Source organism: Pelodiscus sinensis, chromosome 15 (assembly GCF_049634645.1).
Source record: "Pelodiscus sinensis isolate JC-2024 chromosome 15, ASM4963464v1, whole genome shotgun sequence".
NCBI classification, from domain to species: domain Eukaryota; kingdom Metazoa; phylum Chordata; order Testudines; family Trionychidae; genus Pelodiscus; species Pelodiscus sinensis.
In genome coordinates this window covers 5,501,258-5,524,306 of record NC_134725.1, presented here as the reverse complement: position 1 = coordinate 5,524,306, position 23,049 = coordinate 5,501,258, and the positions used below count along the sequence as shown (strand labels likewise).

Sequence of the window (23,049 nt, the reverse complement as noted above, 5' to 3'; positions counted from 1 at the left end):
CGCACCTGGGGCCGAGCTGCGCATGCTCCGTGCGCCTGCTGCTCGAGGCACAGCTATGGCTTGGTCCGGCACTGTCAGCTGTGAAGACTGATGCAAAGAAATCATTTAGCTTCTCCTCAATGGCTTTATCATCCTTGATTGCTCCTTTTGTATCTTGATTTTCTAGAGGACCCACTGTTTTTTTAGCAGGCTTCCTGCTTCTAATGGACTTAAACATTTTGCTATTTTTTTTAGTTTTTGGCTAGCTGTTCCTCAAAATCTTTTTTGCTTTTCTTATTACATTTTGACACTTGATTTGACAGTGTTTCTGTTCCTTTCTATTTATCTCACTGGGATTGGACTTCCACTTCTTGAAAGATGCCTTTTTGACCCTCACTGCTTCTTTTACATGGTGGTTAAGCCATAGTGACTCTTTTTTAGGTCTCTTGCTATGTTTTTTAATTTGGGGTATACATTTAAGTTAGGCCTCTATTATTGTGTCTTTAAAAAGTTTGCAGGGATTTGGCTCTCGTCACTGCCTTTTAATTTCTGTGTAACTAACCTCCTCATTTTTGAGTAATTCCCCTGTTTGAACTTAAATGCCACAGCTATGACTACGAACAGTTCTGGCCCTGGTGCACCTGACTCTGGCATCCCCATGAGACCACGTTTCTCCAAGAGCCTCCAGCGACATTGGCTACAGCCTCTTCGGGAACCTGCTTCTCTCCTTCTGCTGGCAAACTGCTGTGGATTTCTCTGTGCCGCTGCCAGTGCTTTAAATATTTGAACTGGACAATGAAGTCATGATTCAGTGGCTGACAAATACCGGCCGAACTGGCTGCCTCCCAGGCAGGAAGAGTTAGATCATGTAATGTCTTAAAGACACAGCTCCTCCGTGTCCAAAGAAAACCTGCGCAAAGAACTGGCTCCTTCCCGTAGGGGCCCATTACTGAGGACCCGGCCTCGTGGCAGGCTCCCAGCGCAAACCAACGCCTGACTTAGCTTTCCGTGAACCCAGGGACACGCCTGGGACCGAGATTCCATGGAACTGTTTAGTCTGGGTTTCCTTTCAAGTGGACAATGCCAGTTTGGGATCTGCACAGCCCTGCCGGGTTCAAGTCCTCGTGCCAGGCAGGTATGACAGGCAGAATCGATTGTGCCAATCTCTCTGTACATTGTAGTTTGTGCGGCTGTCTGTCTGAGCCTGTTCAAGAACTCCTCCGCTAGTGGTAAGAGCTAGAACCACCAGATTGGACAGGCAGCTTCCTCTTTTTGGACCGTAAAGCAAACTCAGGGTTTGGCTGTGCCAGGACAATGGGAAATGCCTGGAATGGGGCTGCTGTCCATAACAAGGCAAGGGAGGGGGCTGAGAGCAGGGACGGCTGTGCTCTGAAAGGACCACGGGGGCAGAGAGCACAGAGCACAGTTATACTGCAGAGTGACCGGGGGTGAGTGGAGCAGACCCAGCCCTCTGTCCCCGAGGAGGGCCCGGCGCCACCCCAGAGGGGAAGAGGGTCCTGGCTGGGTAGCAGAGTCCCAGACCTGCCCTCACTCCAGAGGAGCCCTGGGCTAGAGGGGGACAGTGTGCTCCCCCCCCCCCAGGACCCATAGGCCTGGGCCAGGCAGCATGACCCTGGCCCCAAGCTCCCCTGCCCCACCAGGCCGCATGCCCCAAGCAGCAGAGCCAGGGCCCCCTACCCCAGCGGGGCCGCAGGCTGGGCTGCCAGCCGCCCAGTCTGCCCCTGGGCACCCAGGGAGCCGCAGGGCCCGGTGAGTCCTCCCAGCCCGGGGAACCGCCGTCCCTGGCCCCGCTGAGCGGCGCTGGGCCGGCAGGGAAACTGAGGCAGGGACCTTCCGGCCAGCGCACCGCGGCTGCCGCCCGCTGAACAGAGGGCCCTGCCCACGGAGCCGCTCCCCGGGGCGCCGGCCGCTCGCCCCGCCCGGCTGCGCTGCGGCTTTAACGCGGCCCCGCGGGGAGTTTCCGCAGCCCGGGCGGGGCGGAGCCGGGGAGCCGAGCGCCCGGCCGGCCGGCGAGGAGCAGCTGCTGCGGGGCGGCGCGGGGCCGGCGACTCAGGTGAGCGGCCAGTGACTTGGCAGCGGGGCCGGCCCCTGCCGGGCTCCCCGTGGCCGGGCGGCCCCCCGCTAGCAGGGAGCCCGTGGTGGGGCCTGGGCGCAGCCCGGCCTTGGGGGCGGGGCGGGAGAGGAAAACTCCGCGGCCGGTCGCGGGCCGCCGGGCACCGGCGGGTTCGGGGTTTCTGGGCACTGCTGAAGCCAGCCCCCGACGTGCACGTGGGTGTGGCTCTGCGGCCCAGGTTACAGCGGGGGAAACTGAGGCACAATGCGATCTGCGGCCCCACCGGCGCGTGGGGGGAAGGGGCCCCCTGCCTTTCTCTCAGGTGGGTCGTCTCCCCGCAGGGACCAGCTGCAGGATGGCTGAGCAGAGCAACATCCAGTCCGCGGCATCCAAGAGCATCCGGCCCTTCCGGTCCAGCGAGGAGTACCTCTATGCCATGGAGGAGGACCTGGCTGAATGGCTCCACGCCCTCTATGGCCTGAAGATCCAGGTGGAGAATTTCATGGAGCTCCTGGAGACCGGGTGTGTCCTCTGCCAACATGCCAACAACGTCACCCGCACCGCCCTGGCCTTCCAGCAGCAGCACCCACAAGCGGCCGCCCGCAGGCGGGTGCCCCGGGCCGAGGTTGTCTACCAGGCCAAAGGCGCGGTGCCCGGCTCCTTCGTGGCCAGGGTCAACGTCTCCAATTTCATCCAGTGGTGCCGGCAGGACCTGGGCATCCCGGACGTGCTGATGTTCGAGACCAACGACCTGGTGCTGAAGAAGAACGAGAAGAACTTCGTGCTGTGCCTGCTGGAGGTGGCCAGGAGGGGCTCCAAGCTGGGGATGCTGGCCCCCACGCTGATCCAGATGGAGGAGGAGATAGAGGAGGAGATGTGGGACCAGAGAGCCTGCGGGGGGCTGGAGACCCAGCAGGGCAGCCAGGCCCTGGGCCGCGCAGCCCCTGTGTGCCCGAGCAGGGCGCAGAGACGCTCCTTGTGCGACCTCAGGAACCTGGATGAGCTGGTGAGACGCTGTCCCTCTTGCTGGTGCCTGCTGCCCCTGGCAGAGTCCAGGCCGCTGCTCCTCGCATCCCCCCGCAGCTGACTGCGCCTTGTGCTGCAGGGGGGTTGCCGGGAGGCACCGGTCCCTCCAGCTGCCAGGGGCCACAGTCCTCTCCCCTCCCCCCCCGAGCCTCTGCAGGCTTGGTGCACCCCCTCTGCTCCTGCCCTCCCTTGCCCAGCACGGGCAGGGACCGAGGTGGAGTTGGAGCCGAGCTTTCCCCAGGGGTGGGGGCTGGGAGTGCTGTGGTGACAGGTGGGTCCGTGGGGCCGCCTGCTGAGATCCGTGTTGGCCTGGGTGGCTATGGGGAATGCACCAAACCAGCAATGTTCTGGCCACCCCAATGCTTTTGATGGGGCTTGAAATGTCATTGTCCTTAAAATGATTTGCCGGGGAGCCAGCCATTCTGCAGGGCCCCAGAGCAGCGCTGTCTGGTCCTGTCACTAGAAACAGCAGCGCAGGGAATGACGTTCATCTGGCTCCATGGGCGTTAACTCTGAACCCTAATGACGGACAACAGTGCTGCATCCTTCCAGGGGCAGTGCCACCTGACGATGCATTGGAAGCGCGACCTGTGCTCTGCGTGGGCACTTGGCTTTCTGTCCCTCTCGGATGCTGGGAATCAGGGCGGGTGCCTCTTCCACTGTCCACTTCCTGACGCTGCTGGGCTGGGTGCCTGGGCCGCAGGGCCTGGCTTGTGGAAGGAAGGTGGCGTTTCATTAGGGTTGCAGGAGCATTCCTCTCGGGGTTGGGGCTTTTATCAAAGCTGCTTTTTCCATGACAGCCGTTTGGGGCCATATTTTACGGCAGCTTGGGGCTCTCTGCCTATCTCGCTGCTGAGTCATGGTTAGCAGAGAGCCAGGAATGCTCCCTCCCCATGCCCCGTTACGGCCAGTGACTAGGGCAGTCTGGCCCTGGGCATCCAGGGAGCACGGGCCCGTAGCAAAGCCAGAGAGCGGCCTGTGTGGGTGAGGGACGGGACCCTGGGGGGAACAGCTGGCACAGGCAGTCACCCGTCTGCTTTTCTTGGAGCCTTTTATACCGGCGAGGATTTAGATCTTGCTGCTGGTGCATTGATGGCTTCCCAGAGGGGCTCCTTGCACCCACTGCTGGGAACCGGCCAGCGCTCCAGCGGGCTCCGGCAAACTGGGCTGTGGCTCCATGCGCGCCAGCTGCCCGTCTCTCGTGGAGTCTGGGGGCTCCTTGGGGAGACGACTGTTGTAATCAGAGTCTCTCGACTCTGCTGCATCACACGTCTCCATCTCCAGAAAGTGGGGGGCTGGGGGGGGCGATCTCTCGGTATCCCGGCTCTGTCTGCGGGCGGGGGACCGGGGGGGGCGATCTCTCGGTAACCCGGCTCTGTCTGCGGGCGGGGGCGGGGGCTGGGGGCGGGGGACCGGGAGGGGCGCGCTCTCGGTACCGCCCAGCCCAGGAGCTGCTGCGGAGCTGGCGGTGGCTGCCGCGTCCCTTGCAAAGGGGCTGAACGAAGCCCTTGGATCAATCGCTGGCTCTATTTTTAGAGCTGGAGTTTGGTTTATGGCTTTTCCAGTGGAAAGTGCAGGGCCACTGGCTCTGGCCGCGCACCACACCCGCTTTCCGCAAACAGGGCCGGGCCGGGCGGTCGGCACGGGCCCAATCTGCCCCCTGCTGGGGCTGCTCTCAGGACTGGCCCTGGCAAGGCAGGGAGCCAGCCTGGGGCACCCCTGGTTTCTCCCCTGGCAGTGGGACTCGGCCAATGGCTCCGGGGGCCTGACCCCTCCCGGAGGGTGGAAGTGGGGCCGGTGAGGAGTCTGGATCATCGTGCACAAGGATCCGAGGGGAGCTGCTTCCACCAGTTTGACGGCCTCTTGTGTGGCTCCGGCTGTGTCCTGACAGCCCCTGTGCTGTGGGCATTGCAGGGTGCACTTGCGAGGGCCTGACTCCAGGGGAGAGCCCAGAGCTGGGCAGCTGTGCCAGGGGGCGAGGGAGCTGCTGGGACCAGTTGCTCTAGCTGGGGACGTGCTGACGAGAGTCCAGGCGGGTCCTGAGGGCCGGGGGCCGTGTGGGGGCTCACGGGGGCTGCATGGTGGAAGGGGCGTTGGGTGGGCAGGACAGTCTGGGCTCTGTGGGGAGGGTGCTTTGCTCTGTACTGGAGAGCGAGGGCCCCCCATTTCCATAGGCTCCGGGCCTGTGGAGGCAGGAGGATGGGTGCGCCACGTCGCGGCTTCCTTGGCGAGCGCCCTGCTCGTTTCCTGCCTCGCGGCTCCTCCCCAAGGGCAGGGCAAACTGCAGCCTTGTGGCGCTCGCTGCGCCTGGCCCTGCATGCCGGGAGGCCCTGCTGGGACTTTCACTGGCCTTCCGGCCCAGCAATGGGGGCCTGCAGCACCTCCCTGTGCCCTCGGGGCCTTCATGGTGCGTGCTGGGACCGCGGCTCAGGGCCGGTCCAGTGTTTGAGACGCCACCTCCAGCGGTTCCAGGCTCCCTCTCCAATGTGCTGCGCACTAGAAACGTGCTTGTTGGCTGGGACCCGAGCTGCCCAGGTAACCCCCGGGACAAACCTCCCGAGGAGGCCTGGGGCCCCTTCTAAGCAACGCCGCAGCTGCAGCCGCCAGGTTCCTGTCAGGTGCTCCGGGCTGCCCCTGAGACTTGCCACCCACTGAGAGACCTTTGGGATGGGCCGGACACACCAGCGCTGGCTCAAGGCTGCCAAGGGAAGCTGTAGCGGTGCAGTGCCAGGGCCCTTTGCGACTGCGTCTGAGAGCCCAGACCAGCATCTCCTGAACCCGCCCAGCGCACGGCCCCGGGGCCCACGAGCCCCCTGCCCTGCGCTAAACACCAGCAGGAGACACTGGGGCCCTGGCTGGGTTCTTGCCTGAGGTCTCTGCCAGCCCTGCGATTCTAGGGTTCCAAGAAGCCCGGAAGGTCTCGTGTGCAAGCCACGGCGGCGTGAGGCCTTCCCCGAGGCCGCAGAGAGCTGGGGTGGGAACCCACCCGGGGAGAAGGCGCAGGGAGCGGAGCTGGCTCTGGAGACTGCACAGGGCTCCTGGAACTCGCTCCTCTCGGCTTGGCACACGAGGCGTTCCGGGGCGAGTCCTCCGGGCAGTGTCTAAGGAGCAGCCAGACTTGGCATGCTGGATCCATTTTCCATTCCCGGCCGGCCCTGCCTGCCTTGGCTGCCTGCCACCCATTGTGAGGCTGGTATTTTTGTAGCTGTTTGTTCAGGAGCGAAGGCGCTGACGCGGCAGGGTCACTGCCTCTAGCTGCTGGGATGTGCTGGGTTTGGCCCCCAGGCAGCTGAACCGCGGCTTCCCCAGCTGGGGCGCCCCAGTGCCTCTGTGTGTGAAGCCGTAAGCGATGGGAACGGGCACAGAGATTGAGCGCAGTGCAAAGCAGCGCGCACGCGGCAGTGCTGGCCAGGCGCCCCGGTTACAGGCCACGCGGCCGCTCCAGCGATGCTATTTCATTGCCAGTCTTCTCATGCTTGATGGTCTACTTCAAGCCCCAGTCCAGAGACCTGGGATTGCTTGAGACTCTCAGCTCCATTAAAACTTAATATGGGCTAGCCCTTCCTGAGGGCGGGAGCGTGGCTGGGCCCCGGGGAGCCGGGCGGGAGCGTGGCCAAGCCGGGCCCCGGGGAGCCGGGCGGGAGCGTGGCCAAGCCGGGCCCCGGGGAGCCGGGCGGGAGCGTGGCTGGGCCCCAGAGAGCTGGGCGGGAGCGTGGCCAAGCCAGGCCCCGAGGAGCCGGGTGGGAACGTGGCTGGGAGCCGGGCGGGAGCGTGGCCAAGCCGGGCCCCGGGGAGCCGGGCGGGAGCGTGGTCAAGCCGCGCCCCGGGGAGCCGGGCGGGAGCGTGGCTGGGCCCCAGAGAGCTGGGCGGGAGCGTGGCCAAGCCAGGCCCCGAGGAGCCGGGCTGGAGCGTGGCTGGGCCCCAGAGAGCTGGGCGGGAGCGTGGCCAAGCCGGGCCCCGGGGAGCCGGGCTGGAGCGTGGCTGGGCCCCAGAGAGCTGGGCGGGAGCGTGGCCAAGCCAGGCCCCGAGGAGCCGGGCGGGAACGTGGCTGGGAGCTGGGCGGGAGCGTGGCCAAGCCAGGCCCCGGGGAGCCGGGCTGGAGCGTGGCCGGGCAGGGCCCAGCACTGGAGAGAGCTGGAAACGTGTGAGCATCTGCAATAAATGAGCCGTGGCAGCGCACGGAAGGGCCTGTTGCGCCCCTTGGCGGGCGGCTTTGCTGGGCCTGGCCAAGCAGAGGCAGCCTTGGGCGCCAGACGGCTCCATGCCAGCAGTGAGGCGGGAGCGAGCCCCCAGCTGCGGGGGAGGGTTAATGTGTATCGGGGCAGTAGGGCGCCGTGGCCATTGCTGCTGCGCAGGGGCAAAGTCCTGGCCTCCGGGAGCAAGGAGAGGGCGCGGTTCTCCCTGGGGTGGCGGGGCTGGGGCCTCTCCTGGGTGCCCAGCTGGGGGGACACTGGGGGAAGGGGGGTGTGCTTGTGCGCTCACTCCGGGTGCTGTCTGCGTGTGGCGCCAGTCCCGCCTGCACGGGGAGGTAAATCCGGGCCAGTTGGCAGAGACGGAGCCCGGCGGGGCTGTTCCCTGCCACAGTCCTTGGGCATAACCTGTTCCCAGCTGGGCCAGCACACAGGATGACACTGGCCTGGGCTGCCAGTGGGTCAGAAATGGGAGCCCAGAGGTGGTGGAGCTGGGTGGGGGCTCGAGCCCTGAACTCCAGGCTGAGCTCCGACACAGCACTCCTGAATGACCCTGGGCATGTCACCATGGCAGCGGGTCTCAGGACACAGGCTGGGCTGGGTGCGTGGACTCAGCTCCTTGCCAGGGGCCCGAGCCCAGAAGTTGCCCTGCCCCGGGTAGCGCTGTGGCCGGGGTCCTGAGTCTCTGCTGGGGGCCACCTGCCCAAGGGGGCAGAGCCCAGCCCATGCACAGGCTGTAGGCAAGGGAAATCCATTCAAGGCAGTGAGGCTCTCCTGCTCTGGTAATGGGGCCCAGTGCTCCCCTGGGGCGCTAGCAGGCTGCAGGTAGACTTGGAGCTGCCCCAGGCTGCCTGGAACTGTGACGGCTGGGGGGGAGCCCAGGATGACAGTGACGGCGCTGGGGGGGGGAGAGCCCAGGGTGACAGTGACGGCGCCGGGGGGGGGAGAGCCCAGGGTGACAGTGACGGCGCCGGGGGGGGGAGAGCCCAGGGTGACAGTGACGGCGCCGGGGGGGAGAGCCCAGGGTGACAGTGACGGCGCCGGGGGGGAGAGCCCAGGGTGACAGTGACGGCGCCGGGGGGGGGAGAGCCCAGGGTGACAGTGACGGCGCTGGGGGGGAGAGCCCAGGGTGACAGTGACGGCGCTGGGGGGGGAGAGCCCAGGGTGACAGTGACGGCGCCGGGGGGGGGAGAGCCCAGGGTGACAGTGACGGCGCCGGGGGGGGGAGAGCCCAGGGTGACAGTGACGGCGCCGGGGGGGAGAGCCCAGGGTGACAGTGACGGCGCCGGGGGGGAGAGCCCAGGGTGACAGTGACGGCGCCGGGGGGGGGAGAGCCCAGGGTGACAGTGACGGCGCTGGGGGGGAGAGCCCAGGGTGACAGTGACGGCGCCGGGGGGGGGAGAGCCCAGGGTGACAGTGACGGCGCCGGGAGGGGAGAGCCCAGGGTGACAGTGACGGCGCCGGGGGGGAGAGCCCAGGGTGACAGTGACGGCGCCGGGGGGGAGAGCCCAGGGTGACAGTGACGGCGCCGGGGGGGGGAGAGCCCAGGGTGACAGTGACGGCGCCGGGGGGGGGAGAGCCCAGGGTGACAGTGACGGCGCCGGGGGGGGGAGAGCCCAGGGTGACAGTGACGGCGCCGGGGGGGGGAGAGCCCAGGATGACAGTGACGGCGCTGGGGGGGAGAGCCCAGGGTGACAGTGACGGCGCTGGGGGGGAGAGCCCAGGGTGACAGTGACGGCGCCGGGGGGGAGAGCCCAGGGTGACAGTGACGGCGCCGGGGGGGGGAGAGCCCAGGGTGACAGTGACGGCGCGGGGGGGGGGAGCCCAGGGTGACAGTGACGGCGCTGGGGGGGGGGGAGAGCCCAGGATGACAGTGACGGCGCCGGGGGGGGGAGAGCCCAGGGTGACAGTGACGGCGCTGGGGGGGAGAGCCCAGGGTGACAGTGACGGCGCTGGGGGGGGGGGAGAGCCCAGGATGACAGTGACGGCGCTGGGGGGGGGGAGAGCCCAGGGTGACAGTGACGGCGCCGGGGGGGGGAGAGCCCAGGGTGACAGTGACGGCGCGGGGGGGGGGGGAGCCCAGGGTGACAGTGACGGCGCTGGGGGGGAGAGCCCAGGGTGACAGTGACGGCGCTGGGGGGGGGGGGGAGAGCCCAGGATGACAGTGACGGCGCTGGGGGGGGGGGGGGGGAGCCCAGGGTGACAGTGACGGCGCCGGGGGGGAGAGCCCAGGGTGACAGTGACGGCGCCGGGAGGGGAGAGCCCAGGGTGACAGTGACGGCGCTGGGGGGGGGGAGCCCAGGGTGACAGTGACGGCGCCGGGGGGGAGAGCCCAGGATGACAGTGACGGCGCTGGGGGGGGGGAGCCCAGGGTGACAGTGACGGCGCCGGGGGGGAGAGCCCAGGGTGACAGTGACGGCGCCGGGAGGGGAGAGCCCAGGGTGACAGTGACGGCGCTGGGGGGGGGGGGGGGAGAGCCCAGGGTGACAGTGATGGCGCCGGGGGGGGAGAGCCCAGGGTGACAGTGACGGCGCTGGGGGGGGGGAGAGCCCAGGGTGACAGTGACGGCGCTGGGGGGGGGGCCGGGATGACAGAACAGGGCTAGGAAGAGGCAGGTGGATGGACATTAGACCCGGGGTGCCCCAGGCGGCTCTGCATTCTGCACACGGGTACCGACGGCTCCGCCTGTGGGCAGTTACTTGCGGTGGGCACAGGGCTAAGGCCCCGGAAGGGCTCCCAGCTGACTCTGGTGCCCAGATGTCCGGGCTTAGCTGCGGGCTGGGGTTCGTCTCCGGGACGTGGCCGCTGACTCTTACTAGTCTCATTTCCTCCTTTTTTCAGGTGCGAGAGGTTCTGGGCTGCTGTACCTGCCCCTCTCAGTTTCCCATGATCAAAATCTCAGAGGGTAAATATAAAGTGGGAGACTCCAACGCGCTGATCTTTGTTCGAGTAAGACCCTCCGCAGCCGTGTTTCCTTTCTGTCCTGCTCCCTTCTCTGCCATGCGGTACCCGAGCTGGTCCCCCTCCTTGGGCACTGCTACGGTCAGCTGTGGGCATGCCGGCTTCTCCCTCCCTGACGGGCAGTGGTGCCTAGTGGCTGGGGCACACGCGGGGAGCCAGGACGTCCTGGCTTCACTGGGTGACCTTATGGCAAACTGCCACACCTCGGAGCCCAACAGTGGGGACGGGCGGAGGTGCTGGTGAGTACCTCTTCAGTGCTCTAGCACCACCCTGCTCGGGCACCTGTGGGCTAGCAGGGATGCCAGGTGACACCTGAAGTTCTGTCCGTGCCGTGGGGTCTGAGCCTGTGTGATTTTTGGGAGGGCTCTTTGCTGGCCAGGGCCGCTTGATCTGCAGGAGCGGGAGAGGTGCTGTTGGTCCTCCGAGACCATCTGCTCCCCATTGGCTGGCGCTGGAGCTGGCAGCGACGCTGAGGGCGGTGAGGGCTGGGAGCCTGGAAGGGGGGGATCCTGGGTGCAGGGGCTGGGGCCAGGCTGTAGCCCAGTGCAGGGAGGACTAAGCAGCACTGCCTAGTGGTGATTGCTCAGACCTGGGAGCCCGATCGTCTGCAGTGCTGGGCCTCTGACGTTGAGTAAGTCACGTGCTCGACCCCTACCCCCGTACCTCAGTTTCCCCGGATGTAGAGCGGGGCTAATGAGGGGCACAGTGCACGGGGGTGGGTCCGGGAGGGGCAGAGCTGCTGGCGGAGAGCTACAGCCCTGGCGCGTGTTGCGGGCGGGCCGGGGCAGGAAGGGAAACTGAGTCACGCGGCGCCCCTCGTGCGCCGGCAGGCGCGGCCAGGATCCGGCAGGACCACGTGCACAGGGCCAGCGCCGGGGACCGGCATGGGGCGCGCCCGGGCTCTGTGCCCCGCTCGCCAGCTCTCGCTGCCAGGGAAACTGAGGCACGGCCCCCCGCCCGGACTGGGGCTACGAGCTTCGTGCGTCAGCGGGGCAGAGGCGGAGCCACGAGCGGCTGCGCGCGCAACTCTAACGGGCGGGGCGGAGAGCTAGCGGCGAAGGGCCGCGCGCTCCTGGAAGCTTCTCCCCGCTGCTCCCATTGGCGGGAATCCAGCCAATGGCAGCGATGGGAGGCGGGGCCCGACAGCTCGGGCAGCCGCCCTGGGCGGGAAAAGTAAGCCTCCCTTACGTCACGCGCCTCCGCCCCGCCCCCACTGCCCCCCCCGCCCCGGACCCCTCATTCTGGCCCGTGGGGGGCACAAAGCCCGGTCGCCCTGGGACCTAGGAGCGTGGCCGGCAGGGCCCGGCCCCCCGCAGCGCCCCCGCCCAGGGGTTACCCCCCCCCCCGTCCTGCCCTCAGAGCCAGGGGAGCACCCCCTCCCCGGGCCCCTGTAGAGGCTGGAACCCGCCCCGGGGTCCCCCAGGCTGCTCCTCAGGGGCGGAACCAGCCCGGCTGCCCTGAGGGGCGGGGGCGGGCCCCGCTCAGCGCTGCCCACAGGCCTTGGCTTTGTGTGCAGCAGCGACACTGCTGGCTCGCGCCCGCTACGGCCCCCAACTCCCCTGCAGCGCCCCTCCCAGCGCGCGGCCCCCAACTCCCCTGCAGCGCCCCTCCCAGCGCGCGGCCCCCAACTCCCCTGCAGCGCCCCTCCCAGCGCGCGGCCCCCAACTCCCCTGCAGCGCCCCTCCCAGCGCGCGGCCCCCAACTCCCCTGCAGCGCCCCTCCCAGCGCGCGCGGCCCCCAACTCCCCTGCAGCGCCCCTCCCAGCGCGCGGCCCCCAACTCCCCTGCAGCGCCCCTCCCAGCGCGCGGCCCCCAACTCCCCTGCAGCGCCCCTCCCAGCGCGCGCGGCCCCCAACTCCCCTGCAGCGCCCCTCCCAGCGCGCGGCCCCCAACTCCCCTGCAGCGCCCCTCCCAGCGCGCGGCCCTCCCTAGGCGGAGCGCTTCGTACCGGCCCTTCCTCAGCCTCGCCCTGTTCACCTCACACCGTCCTCCCGTCTGCCAGGCCATTTACACTGGGGGCTCTGCCCTCCAGAGCAGCGCTGCCCCTCCCTAGGCGGAGCGCTTCGTACCGGCCCTTCCTCAGCCTCGCCCTGTTCACCTCACACCGTCCTCCCGTCTGCCAGGCCATTTACACTGGGGGCTCTGCCCTCCAGAGCAGCGCTGCCCCTCCCTAGGCGGAGCGCTTCGCACCGGCCCCTCCTCAGCCTCGCCCTGTTCACCTCACACCGTCCTCCCGTCTGCCCGGCCATTTACACTGGGGGCTCTGCCCTCCCAGCGCGCTGCCCCTCCCGAAAGAGACCCCTGCGCACCCACTCCCAGCAGACCTGGGAACCCTTAATAACGACTATCTCAGAACGGTTATCCGGCCGTCCCAAAAGAGACCCCTGCGCACCCACTTCCAGCAGACCTGGGAACCCTTAATAACGACTATCTCAGAACGGTTATCCGGCCATCCCAAAAGAGACCCCTGCGCACCCACTTCCAGCAGACCTGGGAACCCTTAATAACGACTATCTCAGAACGGTTATCCGGCCGTCGCAAAAGAGACCCCTGCGCACCCACTCCCAGCAGACCTGGGAACCCTTAATAACGACTATCTCAGAACGGTTATCCGGCCATCCCAAAAGAGACCCCTGCGCACCCACTCCCAGCAGACCTGGGAACCCTTAATAACGACTATCTCAGAACGGTTATCCGGCCGTCCCAAAAGAGACCCCCGCGCACCCACTCCCAGCAGACCTGGGAACCCTTAATAACGACTATCTCAGAACGGTTATCCGGCCGTCCCAAAAGAGACCCCCGCGCACCCACTCCCAGCAGACCTGGGAACCCTTAATAACGACTATCTCAGAACGGTTATCCGCCCCTCCCAAAAGAGACCCCCGCGCACCCACTCCCAGCAGACCTGGGAACCCTTAATAACGACTATCTCAGAACGGTTATACGGCCGTCCCAAAAGAGACCCCTGCGCACCCACTCCCAGCAGACCTGGGAACCCTTAATAACGACTATCTCAGAACGGTTATCCGGCCGTCCCAAAAGAGACCCCCGCGCACCCACTCCCAGCAGACCTGGGAACCCTTAATAACGACTATCTCAGAACGGTTATCCGCCCCTCCCGAAAGAGACCCCTGCGCACCCACTCCCAGCAGACCTGGGAACCCTTAATAACGACTATCTCAGAACGGTTATCCGGCCGTCCCAAAAGAGACCCCCTGCGCACCCACTTCCAGCAGACCTGGGAACCCTTAATAACGACTATCTCAGAACGGTTATCCGGCCGTCCCAAAAGAGACCCCTGCGCACCCACTTCCAGCAGACCTGGGAACCCTTAATAACGACTATCTCAGAACGGTTATCCGCCCCTCCCAAAAGAGACCCCTGCGCACCCACTCCCAGCAGACCTGGGAACCCTTAATAACGACTATCTCAGAACGGTTATCCGGCCGTCCCAAAAGAGACCCCCGCGCACCCACTTCCAGCAGACCTGGGAACCCTTAATAACGACTATCTCAGAACGGTTATCCGGCCCCTCCCAAAAGAGACCCCTGCGCACCCACTTCCAGCAGACCTGGGAACCCTTAATAACGACTATCTCAGAACGGTTATCCGGCCGTCCCAAAAGAGACCCCCGCGCACCCACTTCCAGCAGACCTGGGAACCCTTAATAACGACTATCTCAGAACGGTTATCCGGCCGTCCCAAAAGAGACCCCTGCGCACCCACTCCCAGCAGACCTGGGAACCCTTAATAACGACTATCTCAGAACGGTTATCCGGCCGTCCCAAAAGAGACCCCTGCGCACCCACTCCCAGCAGACCTGGGAACCCTTAATAACGACTATCTCAGAACGGTTATCCGGCCGTCCCAAAAGAGACCCCCTGCGCACCCACTTCCAGCAGACCTGGGAACCCTTAATAACGACTATCTCAGAACGGTTATCCGGCCGTCCCAAAAGAGACCCCTGCGCACCCACTCCCAGCAGACCTGGGAACCCTTAATAACGACTATCTCAGAACGGTTATCCGGCCGTCCCAAAAGAGACCCCCGCGCACCCACTCCCAGCAGACCTGGGAACCCTTAATAACGACTATCTCAGAACGGTTATCCGGCCGTCCCAAAAGAGACCCCCGCGCACCCACTTCCAGCAGACCTGGGAACCCTTAATAACGACTATCTCAGAACGGTTATCCGGCCGTCCCAAAAGAGACCCCTGCGCACCCACTTCCAGCAGACCTGGGAACCCTTAATAACGACTATCTCAGAACGGTTATCCGGCCGTCCCAAAAGAGACCCCTGCGCACCCACTCCCAGCAGACCTGTGAACCCTTAATAACGACTATCTCAGAACGGTTATCCGGCCGTCCCAAAAGAGACCCCCGCGCACCCACTTCCAGCAGACCTGGGAACCCTTAATAACGACTATCTCAGAACGGTTATCCGGCCCCTCCCAAAAGAGACCCCTGCGCACCCACTTCCAGCAGACCTGGGAACCCTTAATAACGACTATCTCAGAACGGTTATCCGGCCGTCCCAAAAGAGACCCCCGCGCACCCACTTCCAGCAGACCTGGGAACCCTTAATAACGACTATCTCAGAACGGTTATCCGGCCGTCCCAAAAGAGACCCCTGCGCACCCACTTCCAGCAGACCTGGGAACCCTTAATAACGACTATCTCAGAACGGTTATCCGGCCGTCCCAAAAGAGACCCCTGCGCACCCACTCCCAGCAGACCTGGGAACCCTTAATAACGACTATCTCAGAACGGTTATCCGGCCGTCCCAAAAGAGACCCCTGCGCACCCACTCCCAGCAGACCTGGGAACCCTTAATAACGACTATCTCAGAACGGTTATCCGGCCGTCCCAAAAGAGACCCCCTGCGCACCCACTTCCAGCAGACCTGGGAACCCTTAATAACGACTATCTCAGAACGGTTATCCGGCCGTCCCAAAAGAGACCCCTGCGCACCCACTCCCAGCAGACCTGGGAACCCTTAATAACGACTATCTCAGAACGGTTATCCGGCCGTCCCAAAAGAGACCCCCGCGCACCCACTCCCAGCAGACCTGGGAACCCTTAATAACGACTATCTCAGAACGGTTATCCGGCCGTCCCAAAAGAGACCCCCGCGCACCCACTTCCAGCAGACCTGGGAACCCTTAATAACGACTATCTCAGAACGGTTATCCGGCCGTCCCAAAAGAGACCCCTGCGCACCCACTCCCAGCAGACCTGGGAACCCTTAATAACGACTATCTCAGAACGGTTATCCAGCCGTCCCAAAAGAGACCCCCTGCGCACCCACTTCCAGCAGACCTGGGAACCCTTAATAACGACTATCTCAGAACGGTTATCCGGCCGTCCCAAAAGAGACCCCTGCGCACCCACTCCCAGCAGACCTGGGAACCCTTAATAACGACTATCTCAGAACGGTTATCCAGCCGTCCCAAAAGAGACCCCTGCGCACCCACTTCCAGCAGACCTGGGAACCCTTAATAACGACTATCTCAGAACGGTTATCCAGCCGTCCCAAAAGAGACCCCTGCGCACCCACTTCCAGCAGACCTGGGAACCCTTAATAACGACTATCTCAGTACGGTTATCCGGCCGTCCCAAAAGAGACCCCTGCGCACCCACTTCCAGCAGACCTGGGAACCCTTAATAACGACTATCTCAGTACGGTTATCCAGCCGTCCCAAAAGAGACCCCTGCGCACCCACTTCCAGCAGACCTGGGAACCCTTAATAACGACTATCTCAGAACGGTTATCCAGCCGTCGCAAAAGAGACCCCTGCGCACCCACTCCCAGCAGACCTGGGAACCCTTAATAACGACTATCTCAGAACGGTTATCCAGCCGTCGCAAAAGAGACCCCTGCGCACCCACTCCCAGCAGACCGGGGAACCCTTAATAACGACTATCTCAGAACGGTTATCCGGCCGTCCCAAAAGAGACCCCTGCGCACCCACTTCCAGCAGACCTGTGAACCCTTAATAACGACTATCTCAGAACGGTTATCCAGCCATCCCAAAAGAGACCCCTGCGCACCCACTTCCAGCAGACCTGTGAACCCTTAATAACGACTATCTCAGAACGGTTATCCGGCCGTCCCAAAAGAGACCCCTGCGCACCCACTTCCAGCAGACCTGGGAACCCTTAATAACGACTATCTCAGAACGGTTATCCAGCCATCCCAAAAGAGACCCCTGCGCACCCACTTCCAGCAGACCTGTGAACCCTTAATAACGACTATCTCAGAACGGTTATCCAGCCATCCCAAAAGAGACCCCTGCGCACCCACTTCCAGCAGACCGGGGAACCCTTAATAACGACTATCTCAGAACGGTTATCCAGCCGTCCCAAAAGAGACCCCTGCGCACCCACTTCCAGCAGACCTGGGAACCCTTAATAACGACTATCTCAGAACGGTTATCCGGCCGTCCCAAAAGAGACCCCTGCGCACCCACTTCCAGCAGACCTGGGAACCCTTAATAACGACTATCTCAGAACGGTTATCCGGCCATCCCAAAAGAGACCCCTGCGCACCCACTCCCAGCAGACCTGGGAACCCTTAATAACGACTATCTCAGAACGGTTATCCGGCCGTCCCAAAAGAGACCCCTGCGCACCCACTCCCAGCAGACCTGGGAACCCTTAATAACGAGTATCTCAGAACGGTTATCCGGCCGTCCCAAAAGAGACCCCTGCGCACCCACTTCCAGCAGACCTGGGAACCCTTAATAACGACTATCTCAGAACGGTTATCCAGCCGTCCCAAAAGAGACCCCCGCGCACCCACTTCCAGCAGACCGGGGAACCCTTAATAACGACTATCTCAGAACGGTTATCCAGCCGTCCCAAAAGAGACCCCTGCGCACCCACTTCCAGCAGACCTGGGAACCCTTAATAACGACTATCTCAGAACGGTTATCCGGCCGTCCCAAAAGAGACCCCTGCGCACCCACTTCCAGCAGACCTGGGAACCCTTAATAACGACTATCTCAGAACGGTTATCCAGCCGTCCCAAAAGAGACCCCTGCGCACCCACTTCCAGCAGACCTGGGAACCCTTAATAACGACTATCTCAGAACGGTTATCCGGCCGTCGCAAAAGAGACCCCTGCGCACCCACTTCCAGCAGACCTGGGAACCCTTAATAACGACTATCTCAGAACGGTTATCCGGCCGTCGCAAAAGAGACCCCTGCGCACCCACTTCCAGCAGACCTGGGAACCCTTAATAACGACTATCTCAGAACGGTTATCCGGCCGTCCCAAAAGAGACCCCTGCGCACCCACTTCCAGCAGACCTGGGAACCCTTAATAACGACTATCTCAGAACGGTTATCCAGCCGTCCCAAAAGAGACCCCTGCGCACCCACTCCCAGCAGACCTGGGAACCCTTAATAACGACTATCTCAGAACGGTTATCCAGCCGTCCCAAAAGAGACCCCTGCGCACCCACTTCCAGCAGACCTGGGAACCCTTAATAACGACTATCTCAGAACGGTTATCCGGCCGTCCCAAAAGAGACCCCCGCGCACCCACTCCCAGCAGACCTGGGAACCCTTAATAACGACTATCTCAGAACGGTTATCCGGCCGTCGCAAAAGAGACCCCCGCGCACCCACTTCCAGCAGACCTGGGAACCCTTAATAACGACTATCTCAGAACGGTTATCCGGCCGTCGCAAAAGAGACCCCTGCGCACCCACTTCCAGCAGACCTGGGAACCCTTAATAACGACTATCTCAGAACGGTTATCCGGCCGTCCCAAAAGAGACCCCTGCGCACCCACTTCCAGCAGACCTGGGAACCCTTAATAACGACTATCTCAGAACGGTTATCCGGCCGTCCCAAAAGAGACCCCTGCGCACCCACTTCCAGCAGACCTGGGAACCCTTAATAACGACTATCTCAGAACGGTTATCCAGCCGTCCCAAAAGAGACCCCTGCGCACCCACTCCCAGCAGACCTGGGAACCCTTAATAACGACTATCTCAGAACGGTTATCCAGCCGTCCCAAAAGAGACCCCTGCGCACCCACTTCCAGCAGACCTGGGAACCCTTAATAACGACTATCTCAGAACGGTTATCCGGCCGTCCCAAAAGAGACCCCCGCGCACCCACTCCCAGCAGACCTGGGAACCCTTAATAACGACTATCTCAGAACGGTTATCCGGCCGTCGCAAAAGAGACCCCCGCGCACCCACTTCCAGCAGACCTGGGAACCCTTAATAACGACTATCTCAGAACGGTTATCCGGCCGTCCCAAAAGAGACCCCTGCGCACCCACTTCCAGCAGACCTGGGAACCCTTAATAACGACTATCTCAGAACGGTTATCCAGCCGTCGCAAAAGAGACCCCTGCGCACCCACTTCCAGCAGACCTGGGAACCCTTAATAACGACTATCTCAGAACGGTTATCCGGCCGTCCCAAAAGAGACCCCTGCGCACCCACTCCCAGCAGACCTGGGAACCCTTAATAACGACTATCTCAGAACGGTTATCCGGCCGTCCCAAAAGAGACCCCTGCGCACCCACTCCCAGCAGACCTGGGAACCCTTAATAACGACTATCTCAGAACGGTTATCCGGCCGTCCCAAAAGAGACCCCCGCGCACCCACTCCCAGCAGACCTGGGAACCCTTAATAACGACTATCTCAGAACGGTTATCCGGCCATCCCAAAAGAGACCCCTGCGCACCCACTCCCAGCAGACCTGGGAACCCTTAATAACGACTATCTCAGAACGGTTATCCGGCCGTCCCAAAAGAGACCCCCGCGCACCCACTTCCAGCAGACCTGTGAACCCTTAATAACGACTATCTCAGAACGGTTATCCGGCCGTCCCAAAAGAGACCCCCTGCGCACCCACTCCCAGCAGACCTGGGAACCCTTAATAACGACTATCTCAGAACGGTTATCCAGCCGTCCCAAAAGAGACCCCCGCGCACCCACTTCCAGCAGACCTGGGAACCCTTAATAACGACTATCTCAGAACGGTTATCCGGCCGTCCCAAAAGAGACCCCCTGCGCACCCACTTCCAGCAGACCTGGGAACCCTTAATAACGACTATCTCAGAACGGTTATCCGGCCGTCCCAAAAGAGACCCCTGCGCACCCACTCCCAGCAGACCTGGGAACCCTTAATAACGAGTATCTCAGAACGGTTATCCGGCCGTCCCAAAAGAGACCCCTGCGCACCCACTTCCAGCAGACCTGGGAACCCTTAATAACGACTATCTCAGAACGGTTATCCAGCCGTCCCAAAAGAGACCCCCGCGCACCCACTTCCAGCAGACCGGGGAACCCTTAATAACGACTATCTCAGAACGGTTATCCAGCCGTCCCAAAAGAGACCCCTGCGCACCCACTTCCAGCAGACCTGGGAACCCTTAATAACGACTATCTCAGAACGGTTATCCGGCCGTCCCAAAAGAGACCCCTGCGCACCCACTTCCAGCAGACCTGGGAACCCTTAATAACGACTATCTCAGAACGGTTATCCGGCCGTCGCAAAAGAGACCCCTGCGCACCCACTTCCAGCAGACCTGGGAACCCTTAATAACGACTATCTCAGAACGGTTATCCAGCCGTCCCAAAAGAGACCCCTGCGCACCCACTTCCAGCAGACCTGGGAACCCTTAATAACGACTATCTCAGAACGGTTATCCGGCCGTCGCAAAAGAGACCCCTGCGCACCCACTTCCAGCAGACCTGGGAACCCTTAATAACGACTATCTCAGAACGGTTATCCAGCCGTCGCAAAAGAGACCCCTGCGCACCCACTCCCAGCAGACCTGGGAACCCTTAATAACGACTATCTCAGAACGGTTATCCGCCCCTCCCAAAAGAGACCCCTGCGCACCCACTTCCAGCAGACCTGGGAACCCTTAATAACGACTATCTCAGAACGGTTATCCGGCCGTCCCAAAAGAGACCCCCGCGCACCCACTTCCAGCAGACCTGTGAACCCTTAATAACGACTATCTCAGAACGGTTATCCAGCCGTCCCAAAAGAGACCCCTGCGCACCCACTTCCAGCAGACCTGGGAACCCTTAATAACGACTATCTCAGAACGGTTATCCGGCCGTCCCAAAAGAGACCCCCGCGCACCCACTCCCAGCAGACCTGGGAACCCTTAATAACGACTATCTCAGAACGGTTATCCGGCCGTCGCAAAAGAGACCCCTGCGCACCCACTTCCAGCAGACCTGGGAACCCTTAATAACGACTATCTCAGAACGGTTATCCGGCCGTCCCAAAAGAGACCCCCTGCGCACCCACTTCCAGCAGACCTGGGAACCCTTAATAACGACTATCTCAGAACGGTTATCCAGCCGTCCCAAAAGAGACCCCTGCGCACCCACTTCCAGCAGACCTGGGAACCCTTAATAACGACTATCTCAGAACGGTTATCCGGCCGTCCCAAAAGAGACCCCCGCGCACCCACTCCCAGCAGACCTGGGAACCCTTAATAACGACTATCTCAGAACGGTTATCCGGCCGTCGCAAAAGAGACCCCTGCGCACCCACTTCCAGCAGACCTGGGAACCCTTAATAACGACTATCTCAGAACGGTTATCCGGCCGTCCCAAAAGAGACCCCTGCGCACCCACTTCCAGCAGACCTGGGAACCCTTAATAACGACTATCTCAGAACGGTTATCCAGCCGTCCCAAAAGAGACCCCTGCGCACCCACTTCCAGCAGACCTGGGAACCCTTAATAACGACTATCTCAGAACGGTTATCCGGCCCCTCCCAAAAGAGACCCCCTGCGCACCCACTTCCAGCAGACCGGGGAACCCTTAATAACGACTATCTCAGAACGGTTATCCAGCCGTCCCAAAAGAGACCCCTGCGCACCCACTCCCAGCAGACCTGGGAACCCTTAATAACGACTATCTCAGTACGGTTATCCGGCCGTCCCAAAAGAGACCCCTGCGCACCCACTTCCAGCAGACCTGGGAACCCTTAATAACGACTATCTCAGAACGGTTATCCAGCCGTCCCAAAAGAGACCCCTGCGCACCCACTCCCAGCAGACCTGGGAACCCTTAATAACGAGTATCTCAGAACGGTTATCCAGCCGTCGCAAAAGAGACCCCTGCGCACCCACTTCCAGCAGACCTGGGAACCCTTAATAACGACTATCTCAGAACGGTTATCCAGCCGTCCCAAAAGAGACCCCTGCGCACCCACTTCCAGCAGACCTGGGAACCCTTAATAACGACTATCTCAGAACGGTTATCCGGCCGTCCCAAAAGAGACCCCTGCGCACCCACTTCCAGCAGACCTGGGAACCCTTAATAACGACTATCTCAGAACGGTTATCCGGCCGTCCCAAAAGAGACCCCTGCGCACCCACTTCCAGCAGACCTGGGAACCCTTAATAACGACTATCTCAGAACGGTTATCCAGCCGTCCCAAAAGAGACCCCTGCGCACCCACTTCCAGCAGACCTGGGAACCCTTAATAACGACTATCTCAGAACGGTTATCCAGCCGTCCCAAAAGAGACCCCTGCGCACCCACTTCCAGCAGACCTGGGAACCCTTAATAACGACTATCTCAGAACGGTTATCCGGCCGTCCCAAAAGAGACCCCTGCGCACCCACTTCCAGCAGACCTGGGAACCCTTAATAACGACTATCTCAGAACGGTTATCCGGCCGTCCCAAAAGAGACCCCTGCGCACCCACTTCCAGCAGACCTGGGAACCCTTAATAACGACTATCTCAGAACGGTTATCCAGCCGTCCCAAAAGAGACCCCTGCGCACCCACTCCCAGCAGACCTGGGAACCCTTAATAACGACTATCTCAGAACGGTTATCCGGCCGTCGCAAAAGAGACCCCTGCGCACCCACTTCCAGCAGACCTGGGAACCCTTAATAACGACTATCTCAGAACGGTTATCCGGCCGTCCCAAAAGAGACCCCTGCGCACCCACTTCCAGCAGACCTGGGAACCCTTAATAACGACTATCTCAGAACGGTTATCCAGCCGTCCCAAAAGAGACCCCTGCGCACCCACTTCCAGCAGACCTGGGAACCCTTAATAACGACTATCTCAGAACGGTTATCCGGCCCCTCCCAAAAGAGACCCCCTGCGCACCCACTTCCAGCAGACCGGGGAACCCTTAATAACGACTATCTCAGAACGGTTATCCAGCCGTCCCAAAAGAGACCCCTGCGCACCCACTCCCAGCAGACCTGGGAACCCTTAATAACGACTATCTCAGTACGGTTATCCGGCCGTCCCAAAAGAGACCCCTGCGCACCCACTTCCAGCAGACCTGGGAACCCTTAATAACGACTATCTCAGAACGGTTATCCAGCCGTCCCAAAAGAGACCCCTGCGCACCCACTCCCAGCAGACCTGGGAACCCTTAATAACGAGTATCTCAGAACGGTTATCCAGCCGTCGCAAAAGAGACCCCTGCGCACCCACTTCCAGCAGACCTGGGAACCCTTAATAACGACTATCTCAGAACGGTTATCCAGCCGTCCCAAAAGAGACCCCTGCGCACCCACTTCCAGCAGACCTGGGAACCCTTAATAACGACTATCTCAGAACGGTTATCCGGCCGTCCCAAAAGAGACCCCTGCGCACCCACTTCCAGCAGACCTGGGAACCCTTAATAACGACTATCTCAGAACGGTTATCCGGCCGTCCCAAAAGAGACCCCTGCGCACCCACTTCCAGCAGACCTGGGAACCCTTAATAACGACTATCTCAGAACGGTTATCCGGCCGTCCCAAAAGAGACCCCTGCGCACCCACTTCCAGCAGACCTGGGAACCCTTAATAACGACTATC

At 62.2% G+C, this 23,049-nt stretch overlaps 1 protein-coding gene across 3 annotated transcripts in view; it reads left to right on the top strand.

Annotated features, from left to right (window-relative positions):
• Positions 1-23,049, top strand: part of GAS2L1 (growth arrest specific 2 like 1) — a 48,629-nt gene that overhangs the window by 18,564 nt on the left and 7,016 nt on the right. The window contains exons 2-4 of one of the 3 annotated variants that reach the window (XM_075897919.1): positions 588-1,114; positions 2,395-3,059; positions 10,111-10,218. In XM_075897919.1, coding sequence (XP_075754034.1) covers positions 1,060-1,114; positions 2,395-3,059; positions 10,111-10,218 — 828 coding nt within the window. In that variant the 5' untranslated portion in view covers positions 588-1,059. Of the gene's footprint in view, positions 1-587; positions 1,115-1,271; positions 1,428-1,902; positions 2,054-2,394; positions 3,060-10,110; positions 10,219-23,049 lie in introns of those variants that run through there. The other 2 variants (XM_075897921.1, XM_075897920.1) reach the window with 2 other exon arrangements.